This window comes from Castor canadensis, chromosome 12 (genome assembly GCF_047511655.1).
Source record: "Castor canadensis chromosome 12, mCasCan1.hap1v2, whole genome shotgun sequence".
NCBI lineage: Eukaryota > Metazoa > Chordata > Mammalia > Rodentia > Castoridae > Castor > Castor canadensis.
In genome coordinates, this window is record NC_133397.1 from 28,052,915 (window position 1) to 28,074,179 (window position 21,265).

The 21,265-nt window shown below is 39.9% G+C and overlaps 1 protein-coding gene across 17 annotated transcripts in view; it reads left to right on the plus strand.

Moving 5' to 3' along the window:
• The window catches only part of Ltbp1 (latent transforming growth factor beta binding protein 1), a 434,527-nt gene that overhangs the window by 171,736 nt on the left and 241,526 nt on the right, over positions 1–21,265 (plus strand). For 9 of the 17 annotated variants that reach the window (XM_074049480.1, XM_074049477.1, XM_074049476.1 and 6 more), the window contains one exon: positions 15,950–16,117. In XM_074049480.1, coding sequence (XP_073905581.1) covers positions 15,950–16,117 — 168 coding nt within the window. Of the gene's footprint in view, positions 1–15,736; positions 16,118–21,265 lie in introns of those variants that run through there. The other 8 variants (XM_074049482.1, XM_074049485.1, XM_074049488.1 and 5 more) reach the window with 2 other exon arrangements.

The window sequence follows — 21,265 nt, forward strand, 5'->3', positions numbered from 1 at the left end:
TTGAACACAGCCCTGTCTAGGAAGGTATGTGGATGTGAATGTTGTTTGACTCCTGATGAATACACAAAGTTTAAGATAGCTGGGAGATGGCAGACATGGATTGATTATAAACATTTCCAAGAAGCTTATCCAGTAATATGCAAACAGAGATGGAGGAAAATCTTACAGAGTAAAGGATTATGTAGTTTAAATTCCTCTTGGGTAGTTTTTAATGCAGAGAAAGGTTTTCATTTCAGGAGCCCAAGATTTCATAACAAGAAAATTAAAGGATATCTCTGGGCGTTGAGACTTACTGAGTTTAAGATATTGAGAAATCAGTACTTTGGCCCCAGAGTATTCTAGAATCAAACTGATTTTCCCCTCCCTCTCCAGGGAAAAAGAACAAACACATTTAGAGTTCTCATGGGGGAACTGCAAAGCAAAATTTTGGGAGGAGGTAACCTGCATTTGAAAAAGAAAAGAGATGGTGACCACTCACCTTTGAATATCTTTGCGTGAAACTGAGGACTTTGCTTGACTTTCCTGTGAAAGGGAAAATAGTTAGGAAATTCACCATTGTTAGAGTTGAACTGATAGTTTCGATTCAAAAATAAACAAGACTGTACAAAATACTGCTATATGGTGTTTCCCAAAGGATAAAGTAAAATACATTGTCTTCGTATGGGAAGTCTCTTTAATGTTGCCTTGTGGTAAGTCTGTCTCCACTGTGAGATAAGGATCAGCTAGTCTTAAATTTTTACATCACATTTCTTAAAGAAGACTTTATGTTATGATTTTATTTCTATGATTTTAGTTCTGTATTGACTATTTTCATCTTTGTCCTCTTAAGAAGTAATCATGACCTGGTTGTATTTGATTAATTCTTGTGACAGGCAAACTTTAAACACACACCGTGTGTGTGTGTGTGTGTGTGTGTGTGTGTGTGTGTGTACAGATACATGTATATGATGGGTGTGATATGTACACACATAGTAAATCAAGTGTATATGTGTGTATTTTTGAAAAGTAATTTTTTTAGTTTCTTATGTTATTCATAAAGAAAATAGACAGTTTCTAAAAAATTCTTGTAGCCCTAACTTCACTACACAAATTTTTTCAAGGTTCTAATTTTTAATTTTACCTTTGAATTTTCATACATTAATAATACAAGGGGTTTTCATTGTGATAATTCCATACATGGGTATAGTATAACTTGAACAAATTCATCCCATCCATTATATTCCCATTTCCCCTTTCTCTCCCTTCACTTTTTCAAACAGTGTTTGGTGGGTTTCATTATGCTGTCTTCATATGTAGCATATTCATATATGCTCTTCACCCCTCATTTCCTTTCTTTTGCCCTTCCCTTCTTGCTTATACTCCAAATAGGTAGAGGTTGGTTTGTGAAAATCATAATTATTTAAAACTCCCTGTATCCTAGAAACAGATTTAAAAAGATTTGGTGAAAGTATCTGCAGAGCAGGTGAGTGGGCTGTGGTCAGGGTGGCGTGCTGGCCTCTGGGCGTCTTGGGTGGGATTGAACACTTCTCCCAAGGAGGCTGGAAACCCAGGAATCCAGCAGCTGCACTCCTTATTTAATAAATGCCCAGTAATGGCTACAGGTGTGTCTCAGGATTGCAACTGCCTGATTCTCAGCCAGCAGAAACCAGAGGCTTCCTCCCACACTTCTATCTTGCATTCCTTGGAATAGCCGGCTTTCCTTCAGAGGATCCCACTGTTATCTTCCCCCACACAGAATCTTGTGACTTATGCCTTTTCCTTTATTCATCAATCAAAAATATTATGCCCATCTTTTGTGATTCAGTTGTGTAGATAACTTCTTGTCCAATGGTTGCTTTCTTCTTAGTAAGGGTAGACATTTAACGAAAATGAAGAAGCATTTACATATACTTCAGTTTGTTTTGATAGGGAGAGAAGGTAGTGGATGCATTTTTGTGAAGAATTATTCTCTGACCAGTTTAACTTTTTCCTAACATTTTATTTATCCCGAATAAATAATAAGGATGGGATAGTGTTATGTATGCATAGTTCTTTCTCCCTCTCCTGTCTTGCCATGGCGTTCTTGTGGTTATAGTGGCCTTTCCCTCCCCTCCCTTGACTTTGAACTTGGCCACATGACTCCCTTTGACCAGTGGAGTGGTGATGGGATGAGTGCCTGCTCTGAGTGGAGGCTTCAGGAGGCATTCATTGTGTGTTTCCACTTTTCCTTCCCTTGTCTCAGGAAAGGCATGCCATCTGTTTGATGATGTGCCAACCCCTTGAAATCTGCTGTTGTTCTAAATGATTATTTCACAGGGCAGAAGACTGACTGTTTAGAACAGTCTGGATAAATCAATTGTTAGTCTCAGTAAAGCAGATGATACTGTTAAAATCAGAAAGGATGCATCTAGGTAGAAAAATGCCACTATGGGTGACTTCACCTTGTGAGCAACGGTGGACTGGAAAGCAGAAGGCATTTGAGTCAAGGAAAGCCTAAAAAGCCTACAAGGTGGCCTGGCTGAAGAGCTTTCTGAAATAGAAGTAATGTTGACTAGATTAGAATAATCAGAATCTCTCTTGAGGAATTGTAAGTTAGAGTTGAACAGTGATTAAGTGCAGCAGAAATGGAATGTCAAAAGGAAGCAAAAGCAGCCAGGTAGAAGCCTCTGCCACATTAGTGTTGGGTATAAGAATGAAGTTCAACACCATTTCTGCAAAGGGGTGGGGCTGGAGACACATATAATGGGTTTCTTAACATCCTTCTACTTACTGAAATTAGTCCCAGTCTTGGTGAGGTCTTACTTAGAAGGCTGGGTATTCCTGGGTTCTCTTGAGACTTATATCTCCCTTCTTCCTACACACAGACTTATTATAACTCCCTATTGCTTGAGATAATGTGCACTTTCCTCGTGTTTTGTAGAGACAAGACCCCAGCTGACATGTGTTCTATTTCTACCCTGCTCTCTAACAGCTGCTTGTACTAAGAGCACCAGAAAGATTGCCTCCTAGAGAGGGGAAACCCAGCTGTTCGGCTTCTTTTCTTCACTCCCTTTATAGCTCTTACTCCTGTCCACACCCTTTTGATTCTCAGAAAGTTTGGGAAGGGTTGGCAGATGGAAAAAGGAGTGGTGGGTCAGGTCAATCCCAACAGTTCACTTAGACCGCTGGAACTCTTGGGGAATTGTTCTGTCTGGCCCGGGGGTTACTAGGGTCTGATGTGTTGTCATATTCATGGGTTTGAATACCCTTTTGGACTTTTAACAGAAATATTCTCAGTTAGTGCTCAGGGACTCTTGCTCACAAGGAGTGGAGACTGTCCAGTTTCAGTTCATTAGTGAGCTTGGCTAGGGGACTTTTTCAATAAGACTTCTGAGATCCCATCATGCCTCCTATTCATCTTTATTGGTATGGGTTTTCTGGGAACCACAATGTGGTATGTGTGTAAATACATACCAGGCATGCTCTGCTATGTCTTGCACATAGAAATACAGAAAAATTAGATGCCTCTCTTTAAAGGATCTTTTCAAAGACTCTTAGTGAGAAAGTGATTCAGAATGTTTCTTGTCAGAGATCTCAGTTTCCAAACCACACCTTAATATACCAAGGGGAAAAAAACCTGCTGAAGGTACTATAAATTGTATTAGTGGTCACTAAAGATTAGGTAGTTAGGAAATTTAGACATAGACTCTTTCTTATCTGTTTAGCACTTTCTGTGTGTCAACCACTGTACTAATGCATTAATTCAACATGTCATATTATAACTATACATGCATTGCTTAACAGTGGGAATATGTTCTGAAAAGTATGTCAGTGAGTCCTCTCATCACTAGGTGAACATCATGAAGTGCACTTATACAAACCCAAAGGGCATAGGTCATCCACTCGCTGTGACCTCTTGGTGCCATCAAGAGACATGGTAAAAACACAAGATGTATGAGGTTGCTGCTGGCAGAGCACAGCACCATGTTTTATAGTAAAGTATTTTTACAAATAGTAATACATTCTAAAGTAATGTGAAGTATAGTATAGTAGTAACATAAACCAGTGATGTAGTTACTTCTTATCATTGTCAAGTGTGAAGCACTGTATAGAATTGTATAGGCTCAACTTTTGTACAGGTGGTAGCACAGTAGGTGTGTGTACCCCAACAGCACCTCATGCACATGAGTAATGGATTGCATTATGATGTTATCACGGCACTAGCTCGTAGCAGTTTTTTAGCTGCATTATGATGTAATGAGATAACAGTCGTTGACTGAAATATCACTATGGGGCATATGACTACATTATTAGTATATTATTTGGCTACGTATAATGTGCCCTACATATTATTCATCTAATTTTAACTTAGAAACCAAAAATATGAGTTAAAAATTGCGAAAATGAATCATATTAATTTGCCAGTTTAGCTCTTTGTGTAAGTTCATTTAGATGAGTATAAAGTCAAACTTTGGTTATGTTTTTAATATTTGTCATTTTTATTATTACATGTTGGACTTTGAAGCCAATAGAATGTTTTAAAAGTTACTTATCTGAATATAAAGCTACTGACAGAAATTGTTTAGTTTCACACAAGTTATTCAATGCCTAATAAACCTTTCTGATCAGTAGGTTCCTACTACTGGTTGAATCCATTTAGGTAGCTTTCAAACAAAGTCAAGCAATGAAGCCATATCTGGAAATCAAGTTGGAACCAAAGTCCATAATAGAATCTTGCTTTATTCTATAATCTTTTATAATAGCTATGATTGTGAATGCAATCATCTTGAGATGGAAACTTTCCTGTATTTAATAGTATTTGTAGATTTTGCTCTATGATGTATTATGGGTTAAATGTCACTGTTGGCTTGGGATTTTCTCACAGGTGATCTGGGAAGAGCTGACCACATGTTATGATGCCCTCTTGCATTTGCATAGGAAATTACAGCTTATAAATTATGTCTCTACAAATTATTTCAAATGGTCTTTGCCACAATCTTGTAGGATAGATGTTAACTGGCAGTATTCTACGTGTATCTCTATTTCCTCTCTACATTTCAAGATCTTTGAGAGTGCAGCTTATGAGTGGTTTTACTGTATTCTTTCCCTTAACCTATAATTATCAGTTTCTTTTTCAAATAAAACTCTTAAAGTGAGATGAAGGATACAAAGTATTTTGCCAAACACGTAACAGAGTAGGTGTTCAATCTTTTTTTCCCTCTTTTATTTCCAAATGCTTCATGTCATGTAATTTCCACAGGAATGCCAATTACAAGTGTAGGAGAGGCATCAGGGTATCGAGAATAGAACAAGTGATTGCATTAAAATTCCAGCTCCACCATTTCCTAACAGAATGGCCTTGGCTAAGCTTCTGATGAACATCTCTATGGTTTCCTTGTCTGCAAAGTACGTCTAATTGTAGTCAACATGACTGTGGTATTTGAGCCTCATAGCTTCCCATCAAGTGAGTGACCCAACAGAGACCAAGGCAGCAGCTGCAGTACCTTTTATGAGCTAGTGTCTAAAGTCCCAACCATAGCTTCCATTTTATTCTATTCTTTAGACTTCATCTCTTGAAGAAAGAAGTCTAAAGGAATCTGTGAACACATTTTAAGATCGTTACAGTATTCCACAAGGGAGGTACAATCTTGATGAGAGTCAAAAGAAAACAAGGAAGTTGGAAATGAGTAACCTAAAAAGAATTAGCTGACAGCTGGAAGACTTACAATGTGTAATTACACACCAGTAATTTATTTTTTATTGGCAACTAATCATTTAAGATTTTTATTTATCACATGATACTGGAGCATATAGTATGATGACTTTGAGGGAAGAGAAATCTTTGCTAATGGTGAGATTTGTTGAATTTGGCAGTAGTCCTTTGTAGGGAGTAGTAGGGGGGCCACTTGGTGGCGTCATTTAAAAGCTGAGCCAGAGAGAAGTTTGTACTGAAAAATAAATATGCAAATGGCAGAGTTGGTATTCTAGAAGCTTGGATTCGCAGATAGTACAATTCTGATTTAATTCAGAGATTTTTAAATGGCGATTTTCTATACAACTGATTTTTTTAACAGATTTTTCTTTCAGTTGACTCCATCAAACAGTAGTTGTTTTGGCAGTTGAAAAAATGTTCCTATCTTCAACTTCCTTCATGCTTCTTAAAATAAAATATATTCAAATCACAAATTTATTTTTATTTTTTCTGGATTTTCATTGCCTGTACAAAAGAATTGGAGTCCCTCAGAGTCATATCGAGGCATGCACTGATGGCCTGCCAGGTCTGGTAACCCATGGTGCTGTTCAGAGCCCAGGAAATTCGAATTTCCTTCTCAGCTCTGTCTTTTGACTTTTCCCCCCTTTTCGGCAGAATTTAAGTTTTGTAAAGTACAGTAAGTCATGTCCTTCATTGTGTCTGCTTTTGGTGTCAGAGGAAAATCTCCAAGCCCCTTTCATGAAGGTAATAGAGCCTGGAGGGCATTCAGCTCCCCTAGAGTGGTGGCCTCTCCTCATTGTCCTTACTTCTCTGCCTTTTCCATTGTCCATCTTCCCATGTGTTCCTGGCCTCTGTTTCTGTCACCTGTGGTCATTGCTCTTCATTTCCTGCCCCTGCATTCTCTTCCCACGTCACTCTCTTCTCCCTACATACACTCTCCTGTTCTCAAGGAGGGAGGACACCAGGTGGGGTGTTTGTTATAGGTAGAAAAGGAGGATAGAATACAAACTCTTGTCTTTGACTTGATTGAGACCAAAGGCTGATGGGGAAGGTAGAGAAATATACACAGATAAAAGAATGTGCAGTCAAGAGAAAACAGAGGATGTAACATTTCATCACCATGCCTGGGGTGATAAAAATCATGGAGGTAAGGGATAGTTTAGTTGAGTCACAAGGGTGGAGATTGGGGAAACTGGGGAAAGGTTTCCTTGGGGATGGGACTGTATGTAAAAACAAAAGAGGTGTGTGAATAAGGAGTTTTGGACACTTTGGCATGGCTAATTCCCTGACTGTCCATGTGGATGTGGCCAGAGATGGGGATAGGTTGGGTCTAGGTAGGAAAGGTCTTAATTTTCCTCTTAAGTAGTTTGATTTTGTCAGAAATATTTGTCAACTATACAGAGTCCCAATTCTCAAAGCGGATAGTGGATAATCTGAGACCCTTGAGGAAAATGACCCTCACTTGAGCTTGTGAATAAGCCGTGAAATTTGCTCCTCAGTAAACAGATAGCCCAGTAGCTTTCTACCCCTGTAGTCAGACTTACTCCTCTGCATCCACACAGCCAGATGTTATTTCTGGAAATGGTGAGTGATAGACTGATAGCAAATGCCTCCGTTTATTTGCTCTTTGAAAAACAACAAATGTGAGGATAAATAAAACTTAATTCCATTCCAAAATTAAGGGACAGAAAATCCAAGTGATGTGAAGCAGATCTGGCCACTATTTCTGTAAGGAGTCCCTGTAGACTAGTCCGATTGTGTAGGGATTAGAGACAGAAGACAGGGAAGTGCTGGCTATCCTGTGCTTGGTTCTTCTTCTTGACAGCACAGACATCATCTTGTCATGTTGCACGTGTGCCTTTGCAGCACCCCCCCCTGCCCCCCCAGGCAACATGTGGTATCTAGAGTTTTGCATTCATTGCAAGGACTGGGATAGCACCATTGAGGGAGGTAGAAGGAAATAGTAAAAAAACACAGAACAAAAAAAAATATCCTTTATTTTTCCATGTTATTAAAAAAATGTTATCTTTAAGTGGTTTTTCCCTTATGGGAGACAAACTCTCAGAAAAAGTAATATCTTAAACTATGATGCCTCTCATCTCCCCTCAAAAACTCCCCAGGCAAACTTCTCTAACCCGTCCCATTGAGCTCCCCCTTTCTCATTCTTCCTTCATTGTATGAACTGAATCAAGACCTGTTCTCTTAGAGGATGTGTTTCTTCAACTCTGAGTCACAGTATTCCAAGTCCCACTAGATAGGACATACTGGTGGGTCCTAAGAGGCATTCAGGATTAACAGCAGGGGAGAGATTTCCAGATATATTCTAGACAGGTGAATTCTAAAGGTCGTGATGGAAGGAATACCACAGAACAACCCATTGTGATCCCAGGGACACCAAGACAGATGTATGTGTCCCATTCCTGCCTCTAATTATAGACAGCAGTAGTGGCACCTCTGTCCTTGGCTCAGTCTAGAGCCTGTCCTGAATTTTCTTGGGCATTCTTCACCTCTAAACTGGAGAAGTATGTCTGAACCATTGAATTCTTTCAGGGTCTAAGAGGTTAAAGAAAAATATTTTACAAAAAACGTTCAGATAATGAAAATGTCAAAAAGCCCTTAGTGTGTTTTGCTATTTCTCCACTTTTATGGCTAACTGTGTTTTCTGCCCCCAAACACTGGGTCAGAGTCTGTTGGGAGAGTAAACTACTTGTTGGGTAAAAGTTTAAGTTTTTTGACCATAAAACTTATCTTCAGAAATACTGGATTTCATTCTAGGGATAAAAGTAGAACCTTTTGTGATATTTATAGAGAAAATATTGGTACTTGAAGAGTGAACACTCCAAGGAGAAAAAGGAAAGATTAAAACAATGGCAAAGTTGCACAGTGTGCTTTTTAAAGTCCCCTTGGTGGCAGTGGAGTCTGGCTGGCAGGGCAGGACTGATGGCGAGAAAATGCATGATTCTCAGTGAAAATCACAATCCTTAAATTTTGAGGTGAGGTAAAATGAAGATTAAATGAGTAAGATAGAAAATGAGACCTGATTCCTGGAATAGGTGGAAATTTGAGATGAAATATGACATCTTTATTAGTGGACATCTGGTTATAGTCCCCTGGCCAGTGTCCATGACCTTGGAACCAAAGCGTATTTCTCTTTTTTGGGAGAATTTTATACCTTAGTGACATTTTCCATAAGAGTTGCTGCATTTGGGGAATGGTGTGTTAAATTTCATAGCTATTCTTTACTGAATAGAGGGAATGAATGCTTGTTAAATCAGAAATATGTTAAAAATGAAGTACCTTAGCACATTATCATGGATTTTCTCTGTAAAAATTAAAGGAAATTTCTGTCATGTGCTGGTATGATTTTTACATAACATGTTGTGACCTTCTGGTAACAAATAATTGGTTTTCTTTTTAAAAAGTACTTGAGAAGTTGCTATTTCCTGTTGCTTATTCCATTATTCTCTTTGGCCTACTTAATTTAAAAATGGTTTTACTTTTAATATCATTGAACATTTTGGTAAGTTTTAATGATTTAGGGAAAAATGTTTTGTATTGGTTGCAGCATTTCCATGCATAATGACTTGAGCTTTTCCTTGATCTGAGCTGTTAGTAATTAAAATATTTCTCATATAATAGATATATTTTAAGGCCAAAGAAGACTGTCCTTTTCTTTTAACTGTGCTTCCATATAGATAGATGGTAATATTTCATTAGTTTCCTATCAGTAAAGTGCATTCATTCATTTCATTATATTTTGAGTATTTTCTGTGAGATGCCTATTCTCATGGAATTTATGTTTACAAAATGACAATAAAAGCAAGAGCGAGAGGTAGAGTTTGCCATTGGATTGAGCAATAAGGAGGCCACTGGTGGTGTTCATAATGGCAGCTCCAGTAGAGTGGTAGCTGCAAAAGTCTGGTAATGGCAGGTTTGGGAGAGAGTGGGAGGGGAGGTAGAGAAGACAGGTTGTAGAGACAGTTCTTTTGAATAGTTCTGCTGTAAGGAGAGCAGAGAAGTAGAGCATTAATTGACAACAGAGAGGAATGGAAGCATTCCTTAAAGATGGAATCAGTACATCATGTCTGTGTGCTGATGGAAAGGGAGAGGAGCTCTCTGGGCAGGCAAGAGTGGAAGATGTCTGGTGCCTGATAGACGGTTCACCTCAGCTAGGCCCATAGTCCTATGTCAGGAGGAAGACAGGTCAGCTACAGGTACAGGTCAGTTGACAGGTGTGGTCCTATAGCTTCTGTTCTCTCGATGAGACAGTAAGTGAGGTCATACTTGACAGCATGAGACTAGGTAATTGGTATACATGTCAGATAGATATTTTCACACTTTAAAACATGACATGCATCTGATGAACAATAAGCAAGTCCTTAAAAACCTCAGAATATATCTAGAAACTTATTCTTGTATTAACTGACTTAATATATTCTTCTCTTCACCCCTCTGTAAGACTGTCTGCTTAAATGTGTACAAATGGAAAGAAATCACAAATGTACATGTGACAGAGAGGTGAGTAACTGACATACCCTTCTGCCTAGTGACTATTAAGGGAGAATTGGGAGAGACAGGGAGTTCAGCAGTCTTGTACTTGGTCATATGTCCCCTGTGGGGCATCTCTTTCTTTCTCTATCTCTTCAGTTACTCCTACCTGAATACTTCAAGAGGTGGAGCTGCACTGAGGAACTGCCCACATCAGTTCTGGAAATTTCATCTGAGATTCCTTCTTAGAGGGTTTTCCAGGAGTGGAGCAGCCAGTAATTGAAACAAGAGACTTGATATTAATTTTTATTTACATATACCTTGCTTGGGGAATACAAAGCATTCTGTGGGCATTATTTTAATAGTCCAGGGGGAGTTAAGCAAGTCTAGCGAGCTGAATAAGTCTTGTTATTCTAAGCATTTTTAATACTTTTATTATTTGTCCTTCAGAGAATTCTTGACCTTGGGGGAATGTGATGGACTGCAAGTGTGAGTGTGAGCTGTTGACTCACTTACTCTTCCACCCAGAAAAGAGGACATGCGTGAGGTGGGATCAGCTTGTAGGGACTCAGTTAACTGCGAGGTGGTGGCATTTCTCCACTCCTCTTCCCAGAGGCGGATGCCTGTGCTAGTTGGGCCCTGCTATTTAAGTTGGATGAATACAAATGTGCCATTGCAGTGCTCTGGGTGAACATTAAGGAGACTGGATTTATTCATGACATCTGATGTGGGTCTTGAGCTCCTTACGTGTTGTTTCTCTGTCTTTGCTTTGGTCACGTCTTGGACTAAAGACTGAAAGATGGCGACTGTGCTCTTTTCTAGACTGAAATCCATTTGTCAAAAACAGTGTTTACATTTTTGAATTTTTCTCTTTTGTTAACAATTATGAAAGGAGCAACGAAAGTGTGTGTGTGTTTTTTTTAATCTTGGGAGGATATTGGCCTTTCTTCCAGCCCATTTGCCATTCACTCTGAATATCCATGGTTTGTTTTAAGCCATGTGCCAGTGCCTCTTCTTGGAGGTATAAATTCACACAGAGCCTGGCAGAAGCTCCAGACAGGATGTTGACTCTTGAATGTCTTTGACTGACTGACTAGGAGGCCCCATGGAGGTGCTACATGCTCTGGGTGATCTCGTTTCTAGCCAGACCTCTAAAACCCAATGTTTTAAATTGCTTGCTTAAGATTTCTGGGGCTGATTTACTTACAAAGGTCTAGAAATTACATTTTTTTCCCTCTGAGAGAGCAAACATGAAAGCTGTCTCACAATTTCCCTGTTAACTCCTGACCGGCTCACATTCTGTGTCTCAGAGTTGTCACTCCTAATCAGCTGAAAGGTGTCCATAGAAGCCAAGGTCGTCTTCTACTCTTGGTCCTGGGCCTGTTTCCTCCCTAACAGAGCAGTGCCCTAGACCAGAATGACTGCCAGCCTCCCAAGAATCCTGGATCTCTGTGGGGTTTGGCAGTCACCTTGACCCCTGGACACCTCCAGGCCACTTCCTTTAGTCCACATTTTTGGGTACTATGTGCCAAGCACCAGAGGCCCTTGAGTATTGACTTATTCAGGGAAGATGCCTCTTGGACCAATGACCTCTGGAGAAGAATTCACATCCACTGCTAGTGAATTCTTACAAGATACTTGAAAGGTGACTATTGTGGTCTTCAACTTGTCACTTGTGATAAATTTGAAGCATAAAACAGTGACCTTAGTTTTGTGTACTTCAAACCCCTAAGCTCTTTACACTATAACCTAGAGAGGTGGAAATGAGAGATGGACAGGTGGATAGATAGATGGAAGAATGTATTTTCTTATGCATTCAGTATTTATGGAGATCCTACTAGAGATCTGAATGATGATTGAGTATCAATGCAGTTTTTCACTACTGATTTTGGAGGCTGATGTGGGAACCTAAAGCTTGTTATCTTGAAAATTAAATGTTTCATGATGAGACAAGAGGACCTACCAGAAATACAGGTGTCTGTTTTAGAATTGGATTACTAAATAGCAGAATGCTTGTAAAACACAAGGGAAATATGAAATAAAATGTATCTTCTGCTTCCAAGAAGATTTGAACATTGTAAAAATCAGAATTAAGTCATATGAGACTGTCTCTGCTTTTTGAAAATCCAGATGCGTCTAGGCCAAAAACCATTTTTTGGCAAAGAAATAAAGGTTTTTTAAAACAATAGGCCAGAGTCTCTCAGGTGCCTATAAAGTGACTGCTGTAGCTGGGAGGTGAAATGGGACTCATGCTTAAGGGCTTGCTCTCTTTGGCTGTCTCAGTTCGCCTAAGTGAGCATAATTTAGGGGACAGGGCATCACATGGCAGCTGCTGGAGAGAAGACAAAATAGTTGGCACCACTTTTAAATTTCATTATTGTACCAAGAGCCCAAAGAAATAGTGGTTTATATTTATTCTTTTGAAGTGGGAAGATGTTTCTTGTTTCCTTTTTTTCTTCAGCTTCATACACTTATACAAAGTATCCTCAATACATTTGTAGGCATGGTCCGACAACAAAGAGCCTGAGCTGATTTGTTTATGGTACCCTACAAAAAATGCCATAAAACAAAAACAACAGCAACAAAAAAGCCATCAAGCTAGATGAATTTTGTACACTTGTGAAACGAGTATTCCATTGCATTTTAAGAAATTTCTAAGGTAGCTGCCCAAATAATTTTCAATGTCATATAAACATTTAAAGCAGTGGGCAGCAAACTGTGTGTCTAAATAAAGGTTTATTGGAACACAGCCAAACCTATTCATTTGCATATTGGGTTTTTTGGTAGTATGGGATTTGAACTCAAGACTTCACACTTGCTAGGCAGGCATTCTACCACTTGAGCCACACCTCCAGCCCTTTTTGCTTTGGTTATTTTGGAGACAGAGTCTTATATTTTGCTTCGGCCTGCCTGGACTGTGATCCTCCTATTTTACACCTCCTGCTGTAGCTGGTATGACAGGTATGTACCACCATGCCCAGATTTTTTCCATTGAGATGGGTCTCATGAAGTTTTTTTTCCCCTCAGTTTGGCCTACAACCTCAGTCCTCCCTATCTCAGCCTCTGGAGTAGCTTGGATACACTGTATCCATGTATTGGTTGAGGTGGGGTCTTATGAACTATTTACTGGGACTGTTCTCCAACTGCAGTCCTCCTGATCTTAACCTTCCAAGCAGCAGGGATTATAGTTATGTATGAGCCACCAGCATGGGCTTGCATGTTGTTTTTGATAGGCTGCTTTCTAGTTTCCACAGCAGAGTCAACTAGTTGCAATGGTGTCCTTTTGGCCTGCAATCCTGAAATACTTACTATTTAGCCCTTAATTGAAAAAGTTTGCTGATCCCTGGCTTTAGCCTTGATAGTAGCTTCTTATTGGATGCTATTTGCAAGGTACCAGAAGGCCTGGCTGGCCACTAAAATGTCTACTTCAGACAACCTGCATTTTTTTTTTTTTGGCGGTACTGGGGCTTGAACTCATAGCCTCATGTTTGCGAGGCAAGTACTCTACCACTTGAGCCACTTCACCAGCTTCAGGCACTTGATCTCCAGTGTTGGAACCACTGAGGAAGGGGATACTGTCATGGAAAAACATTGGAGTTGCGTGGAGGATGGGTGGGGTAATTGGCAAGACTACATCTCAACCAATTGCTGGGCATGGTGGCATGTACTTGTCATCCCAGCTAAGGTGGGAAGCATAGAATTGTGACCCAGGCTAGCCTGGACAAACAGTAAGACTCCTACCTCCAAAATAACCCAAGCAAAATGAGCTGGAGGCATGACTTAAGTGGTAGGGCACCTGCTTAGCAGGCCCTGAGTTCAAACCTTAGTACTGCCCTCTATTTTTTTCTATTCTGTTTTTGAAAAGAATAGAGGGTCTTTTTCCTCTGAAGGAATTACTTTAAGAATGCCAACCGTGCCAATGGCTTCCAGTCCTTCTAATGTTAGTTTTCCTTGATTATGGTGGCAGTTGGCTGAGCATTTGAAGGCTTCTCATGTGGGAGAGGCATTGGGCTATGAGCCCCTAGGGGAGCACATTGGGATTAACAGGTACAAGTTACTGTAAGAATGAGTCTAGCTCAAGAAAGAAATCTCACTTAGTAGGAGATGCCTGTACCTAGAATGGGTCTAATGGGTAATGAGCTCCCTCAAGATGGCCACCTGGTGCATGGAGGAAAGCAAGCAGTGGATAAACGTGTGTAGAAAAACCTCTGAGGTCCCACTTCAACCTTGAAATTCTAATGGCTTCTTCAGTTAAAGTTTTCTGTTTCTCAGCTCAGATTGTTACCACAGTTTAATTTATTGTGAGTCTCTAGAAGCATCCTGGATGATTGTCTGAAAATATAATATGGATAAGACCAGAGCAGTACATGGGGGAGGAGCTGGCAGAGGTGGCAGTGGAAAGACTGAAGGGAGCCAGTCCACCTTTGGCCACTGCAGCAAGGCAGTGGAAGGGCATGTGGCTCACTAGACTTAAAGCCTCATAGGTGAACTGTCCCTGTTCAGTTCCTGCCGCCATCTTTGCTTTCTGCCTGGGTGCTGGGAAAGAGCACATCTACACATGTAGATGCTAAACAGTGTTTCTCTACTGCAGTGTGCCAGAGTTTAGATTGGGACCTGGCTGTGAAGGGCAGGTGTGGTGAGGTCATATGGTCTCTGTGCGACTCTGCTGTGCTGTCATAGCACAAGAGAATCCATCATCAAGACATGAAGGAGTGTGACTGTTTCCAATAAAACTTTATTGACAAAAGCAGCAGTAGGCCAAGTTTGGCCCCTGAACCATAACTTGCTGGCTCCTCATGGAGACTTTGAAAGTTACAACTGGCTAAAACATCAGTGCCAATTCTTTCTTATTTTGGAGGAAAGGTGAAATGCCACATCCAAAGTCACACCAGGGTTGAGCCAGCATTCCAAGCTAGAAGGTATTTGTAGTTTAGTGCCCATTTTTGGTGTCATGCTACCTCAGCTGTGTAGTCAGGTATACCATGTGGCTTTTAAGAGAGGGCCTTGTGAATTGAAGCAATATGTGCTTCAGGCGGTCTGTGTATAGCCGTTGTGAGGGCTCATGGTATTTTAGGGGGCAGTCCTTTTCCCTGTGACCTGTCCTAACTTTTCCTTAATGTTGATATCACAAAGCGAAATATATGTTGTGTAAATTCCTAAGGAGAAATAATGCCCCAGAGTTGTGAAAAAGCAATGGGCTCCCACAGCTGCGTCACAGGATTTGATCACTTCAGCTGGGAGTGCCAGGAGATCTGAGACAGATGTTTTCAGACATGCCGCATGCCTAAAACATTTCCAGGGGTCGGGCTGCAAATAGTGACTTAATAAGTGCAGAAACAGGGAAAGTATGCAAGTTGAGGACACAAGAGTTTATTCACCACTAGGTGCGGGGCCAACCTCTTTGCATTACATCTGCCTGTCGGGGTTGGCTCTTTAATCTGTCGTGCCCTTGGTCTTGCTCTTTGTCTGCCCGTGAATAAAGTGCAGCATTGTGGTTAGTAATCCCACTCCAGTGACTCGACTTCAAATGTGGTTTTGGAGCACATCCCAGAGTTCTGTTTGCTAAGCTTCCTACTCCTGTTTCAGAGACACCACTGGTTACAGAGCAGCGAGCACTCAAGGCTTCCCTCTTCCTTAAACCTGTCGGGCTGTGGGCTCTCTCTTTCCCCCTCTTGCTCCTTTCTTTTCTTTATCCCTTTTCTTTTTTTTTTTTTGAAAGTTTCCCAGGCAAGTTCATGGATACTAAGCTGATGTGTTTGTTGTTCTTTTTCTCCTTGCCTCGGCTCCTAGTGAGTAACCACACTGGCCGCATCAAGGTGGTCTTCACTCCAAGCATCTGTAAAGTGACCTGCACCAAAGGCAGCTGTCAGAACAGCTGTGAGAAGGGGAACACCACCACTCTCATTAGTGAGAATGGCCATGCTGCTGACACCCTGACGGCCACGAACTTCCGAGTGGGTGAGTTCCTCCACGGTCCTTCGCTGTCCTTCCCGAAGACTTTTATGGGATTGGAGCACTTAGACACCCTTCCACTCACACGACTCTGCTTGAATGGGTTTCTGTCTAGGAGTACGGGTGTGCTTTCTTTCAGGATGTCTTTGAAATTACTTTGGGAATCATTTTGATTTTTGGTTTTTCTGAGAAATGGCAATTAGAATATTTCCCCTTGTTGCTTTGCAGTTTTCCAGCTGTGTGATGATGGGAAGGTATAACGTGGACCAGAAGAGAGTTAAGTTTTATTTTGAGACCATGATGTATAACTTGCTCTGATTAACCTCAAGTTTTATTGGCCCATTGATAAATAGAATTTACATTAGATTTGACTCTTATAAATTTGGAAGGTGGTAGTGAAATAATTTGTAGGGGGGGATGCAGACTTGCATCTTTTGCCATATTACTTCTCTTTGGCACGAGACTGGATTATAAATTGGTACCTAAGGGAGATTTGGGGAAGATAGACTAGTGGATTACTGTCAGCAGTCAAAAACTTTAAATATGAACTAGTACTTACTGACTGCAAGAAAAAAAAAAGGGTATTTTAGCTTCTTTTTAAGTTTGTGTTTCTTTTTTACTTTTTTATAAATGGAGAAAGTATTGTGGTCTCCTGAAAACTGTCATAGTGCCATGTTGTCATGCAATACAGTATTTTTGTCACTGGAAAATGTCCTTTATTATTTTTTGACCAATTATGGTTTGCCATGTGTATTCAAATAATCCAGACACCCACGTTACTTTATGAGTTACTCACAAGAATAACCCAAATGTCAGACAGATAATAACACTGGCTAGATCTGGTCTTTTTATGGAATATTGCTGTTTAGTCTTAGGCCTGTGTGTCCAGGGGGTGTAGGAAAGGGGGAGTGTCTATTTCAAACTGATTTCCACCCAGACAAAATACAGAGGGCAGCTAGAAGTCCTTATTAGTTCTTTGATTATTCTGCTGCTGGATGGTGACTCCTAATCCTTATGAGGTCGAAGCAGTGTTCTTGATCATCTGTACTTAGAAAAAAAAAAAGTGTGCCCATAGATATGATTTAAAAGGGCATTGTAACTTTCCTGGCTACAGTAGGGGTGCTTTGGGCATATTTTAAGAAGAATCTAGCTGTTAGGTGCCAAATGGTACATTATGCTTCGTAGGGCAGAGGGCCGAGTCTAAGGGAAAGTGTGCTGAGCTGATGCTCAGGAAACTGGACTCTGCTCCAACAGGACATGCCAGCTAATGTTCCCGTGCCTCAGTTTTTCTCATCCATAAAATAAATGGGATTATATTTAGTGAACCTGAAAATTCAGTCCTCCTCTAAAAATCTATGACTTCTTAGCAGCAATAAACAATATTATTTTTTGGAGGGCTGTAGACAAAGGGTAGGGGCTAAACTTAATGGCTTTTGCCCACTTTACTTTTCTTGGTTGCCTTTCTTACTCCTCCCCATTCTCCATCATCAACAATGTCTGTCCTGCCTTGAATTTATGGTTTATCTTTATAGTAGCAATGACAGAGTAATCGAACGGAGGTAATTTTTGGCTTGCAGCATATTCATTTTGAAACTAAATATTTGAAGGCTTTGAGAAACAGAGGAAGTCTGCTTGTTGAAACACGCTGCAGACTTTTCTTTCTGGCATTTCATCTGATGCTTAGGTGTAGAAAACACATAGCCTATTCAAAATACAAAGTGGAACGAAATTACTCCCCAAAGCATTTCAGAATCAGAACTCAACTGTCCGTAAAAGGATTGGCAGAGTAGTTTAATTTTAAAAGTTTAATTAAAAAACTTAAAAACTTAATTAAAATCTGTATTTACAATGTGTAGTTTCCCATTGGAAATTACGGGAAATGTTTCACTTATGTTTTGAGTTCTTTCCTTCTTTTATTTATATTGTGGTTAAAAGAGTAGATTGTTTGAGGGACAAGTTTTATAATTTTTTTTTATTGAAGAACGATAATTTTGTAGAACTTAGAGATTGTGATTCTTCAAAAAATATAGAAAATTAAAAAAAATTATTTTGCATGTATCCTTTTTTGGACTTTGCTGGTTTCTGTCATTTTGTTGTTTACAAAGAGTAGTTTTCTAATTTATATTCTCTCCCTAGTTATTTATTTACAATATAGTAAATCTTTTGATAAATAAGATACATAGAAAATAGTATATTTTGAGGAAAATTAAATTATCATAGTTTGTTAGCAATTGTCTTTGGCTTACAATATTTAAGGGCACTAAAAAGGGTGGGCTGGCAAGTTTTTAATATATTTGAGACATTGTGGGCCACAGTCTGTCTCAGCTACTCATCTGCCGTGTAGTGAGGAAGCAGCCATACACAGTAAGTATAAGAGCAGGTGTAATGCACCTCCAAAGCAGACTTCCTGGTGGCCTCTGCTTCAAGCAATCGGATGATACAAGGAAAGTTACATGGACTCCCTCATGAAGGCACCATAATTAAACAATTCATTTTGATAATCTGAACATCAGAAATCGTTTTAAACATTTGCGTGGTGATTTGCTTTTTTTCCAAGCAAGTGGAACAAATCATGCCACCCATTTTTGTTTTGTTTTGTTTTTCAGTAAGGAAACAGGTACAGAGGGTTAAGTGAGCTGGCCTTAGTTATGCAGTGAGCCACTTAGCCAAGACTGGAACCTAGGTTTCCTTCTGTCACGTGTGTATTTTCCTCCCTTGAATCTGACTGTGATGTATGGTAGGCGCACAGTGGAGGACCTTGTGGAGAGAGAATAACAGTCCAGTAGACATGGGTTCAAATCCTGACATCATTACAGCCACTGGCCTTGCTCTGGCTCTCTCTCTGGGCCTAGGTTACCTTCTCTATCCTATACAGAGGGTTGTTGTGTCATAGGCTCATGAGATAGACTCCTCCCTTATTTATGCTGCTTCTGTGTTGGCCTTTGCACTATGGTGACTGTGAGTTGGACTGTCCAAATGCAAAGGCAGCAGGTTCTTTTCTCCTGAATATTAAGCCTTATTGTCTCTGTTCTTGAGAACAGAGAATTAGTAAGTAGATTTCCAGTTAATGATACTCAAAAAGTGAAGCTCTCGTGAAGGTGATCTCTAAGGGAAGTACTCCTCTAGAATAAGTGCATTTTAGTGAAGATGATATCGATGCAGTATATCAGAATATTTACATTAAGTTATATTTCCTATAAAGCAGATACAATGACTTTCTTTAAACTGTAGTCTGAACTCTGCGTCCTTGTTCCCTCCCACCCTTAATTTAAAAAAAAAAATGGAAACATATCCCCAGTTAGTTGGGCCAACTCAGCACTGCTTTTTAAAAGGGTTTTTAACATTTCACAGGGACATAACGAAATGACCTAATGGAATTTTTAAGTTTTCTAATGTTGCTCTGACAAGAACATAAGAATGTATGGTGTCACAAGTAGAATATTTCAAAGACAACAATACTGCCACTTGGCATAACTGTTTTGGTGAGACTGAATAGCGGTCATGACTACACACACTCGGTGTCTATGACACTGCTTTCTTGAGGAGTTACTGACATCCCATGAATGCCAATTGAATAATTATTTTGGAAAGTATTTGGTGATTTGAAATCCATGTTCCTGTGTATTATGTCACTTGATGAGAGCCCCACAGCCTAAGTATACTGTCTTGCAGTGAGTCAGTGCCCGCTGACAGGGACGGTGGATAGTCCCAAAATAAAGATGGATGGGTTTAAGAAGGGGAGGGAGGTGATTGATATGGGAAGGAAGAATTTACCCTTAGAAGGAGTGTGAAGACTAGAAGGTACAGCTGGCTTTGGGGAATTGGGACTAGTTTCACTTGATGATAGTAGATGACGAGTCTGGGAGGGTGGACTGGGGCAAAGATATAGACAATCTTGAATTTCAAACTTAGAAATTTGAGTTTTACTCCTGCAGGACTTACCAATGAGGTTTCTGACAAGGAGACATTGATACTGATCGTTTTGCAAAGGAGAGAGAAATGTGTTCTAGGTTTTAAGGTGGGCAACTGGTGTTTCTCGAGGCTCAGTTTCTGGATAGACGCCAAGCTCTAGACTTCTCCTTCAGCTGTTCTGAGGTCTGTCTGATGATCTGCACTAAAGCTCTCCCATCTGTCTCATAGAGCCAACTTAATATGATAGTGCTTCAGAAAGAACCGTCTGAGTGGGGTTCTCAGAAAGAACAGAGCATTCATGTTGCTAAAATCGTTCTGCAGGGTTCTCCTCACAGGAGGGAAGAAAATTCCCTCTCAAGGAAGCATTAGATAAGCTGACATAGCAGCTCAAGGCGGGTGAAGCATTTAGATTTTTTTTTTTTTTCTGGCAACTTCATTCAGCAAGTCATTCATCCTGTGCCAGTTGTCTCTGTTTGGGTCTTAGGAGGTATTTCCAGCCCAGAAATCAATGAAAATGCCAGTGGGCCGCTCTGCCCAACTGGAGACTCTACTTTCCCTTCAAGGCATTTTACAAGTGTCTCTTCTGTTTTTTAGAGATGATTCTTTATAATACTAAAAAGTATGGTTGCCTTTCATTTAGACAATTTAGAGTGCCTAAAAACTTGTCAAAGAAACTACTCTGAAATATATTTATTCTTATCAAACTATTTTATTTTCTAATACTGAATAAATATTATTATATATAACTTTTCCTTTTAAATTGTACTTAAACCATAGAGCATCCCAAAATGGCTGCTGTTAGGAACATTCTTTCATTTAGTAAATTTATCAAGAACATACTAAGTGCCAGGAGTTGGTTTAGGGGAGTTGGTTTAGGCGTTAGTGATAGAGCAATGAATAAAAAATTCTTGCTCTCCTGTAACATTAAGAAAATACAATGTGGCAACACCATGGATGCACCCTGAGGATATTAAGCTAAGTGGTCAAGCCAGTCACAAAAAGGCAAATACCTTATTTTTATGAGGAGCCTAGAGGAGTCAAATTCATAGAGACAGCAATAGAATGGTGGTGACCCACGGTTATGAGGAGGGCAGAATGGGGATTGTCATTTAAGGGGCATAGAGTTTCCAGTTTTGCAAAATGAAAAGTTTCTGGACATTGGAGGTACAGCAATATGGAGGTACTTAATGCTAATAAGCTGTACATTTAAAAATGGTTAAGATGATAACTTTTAGGTTACAC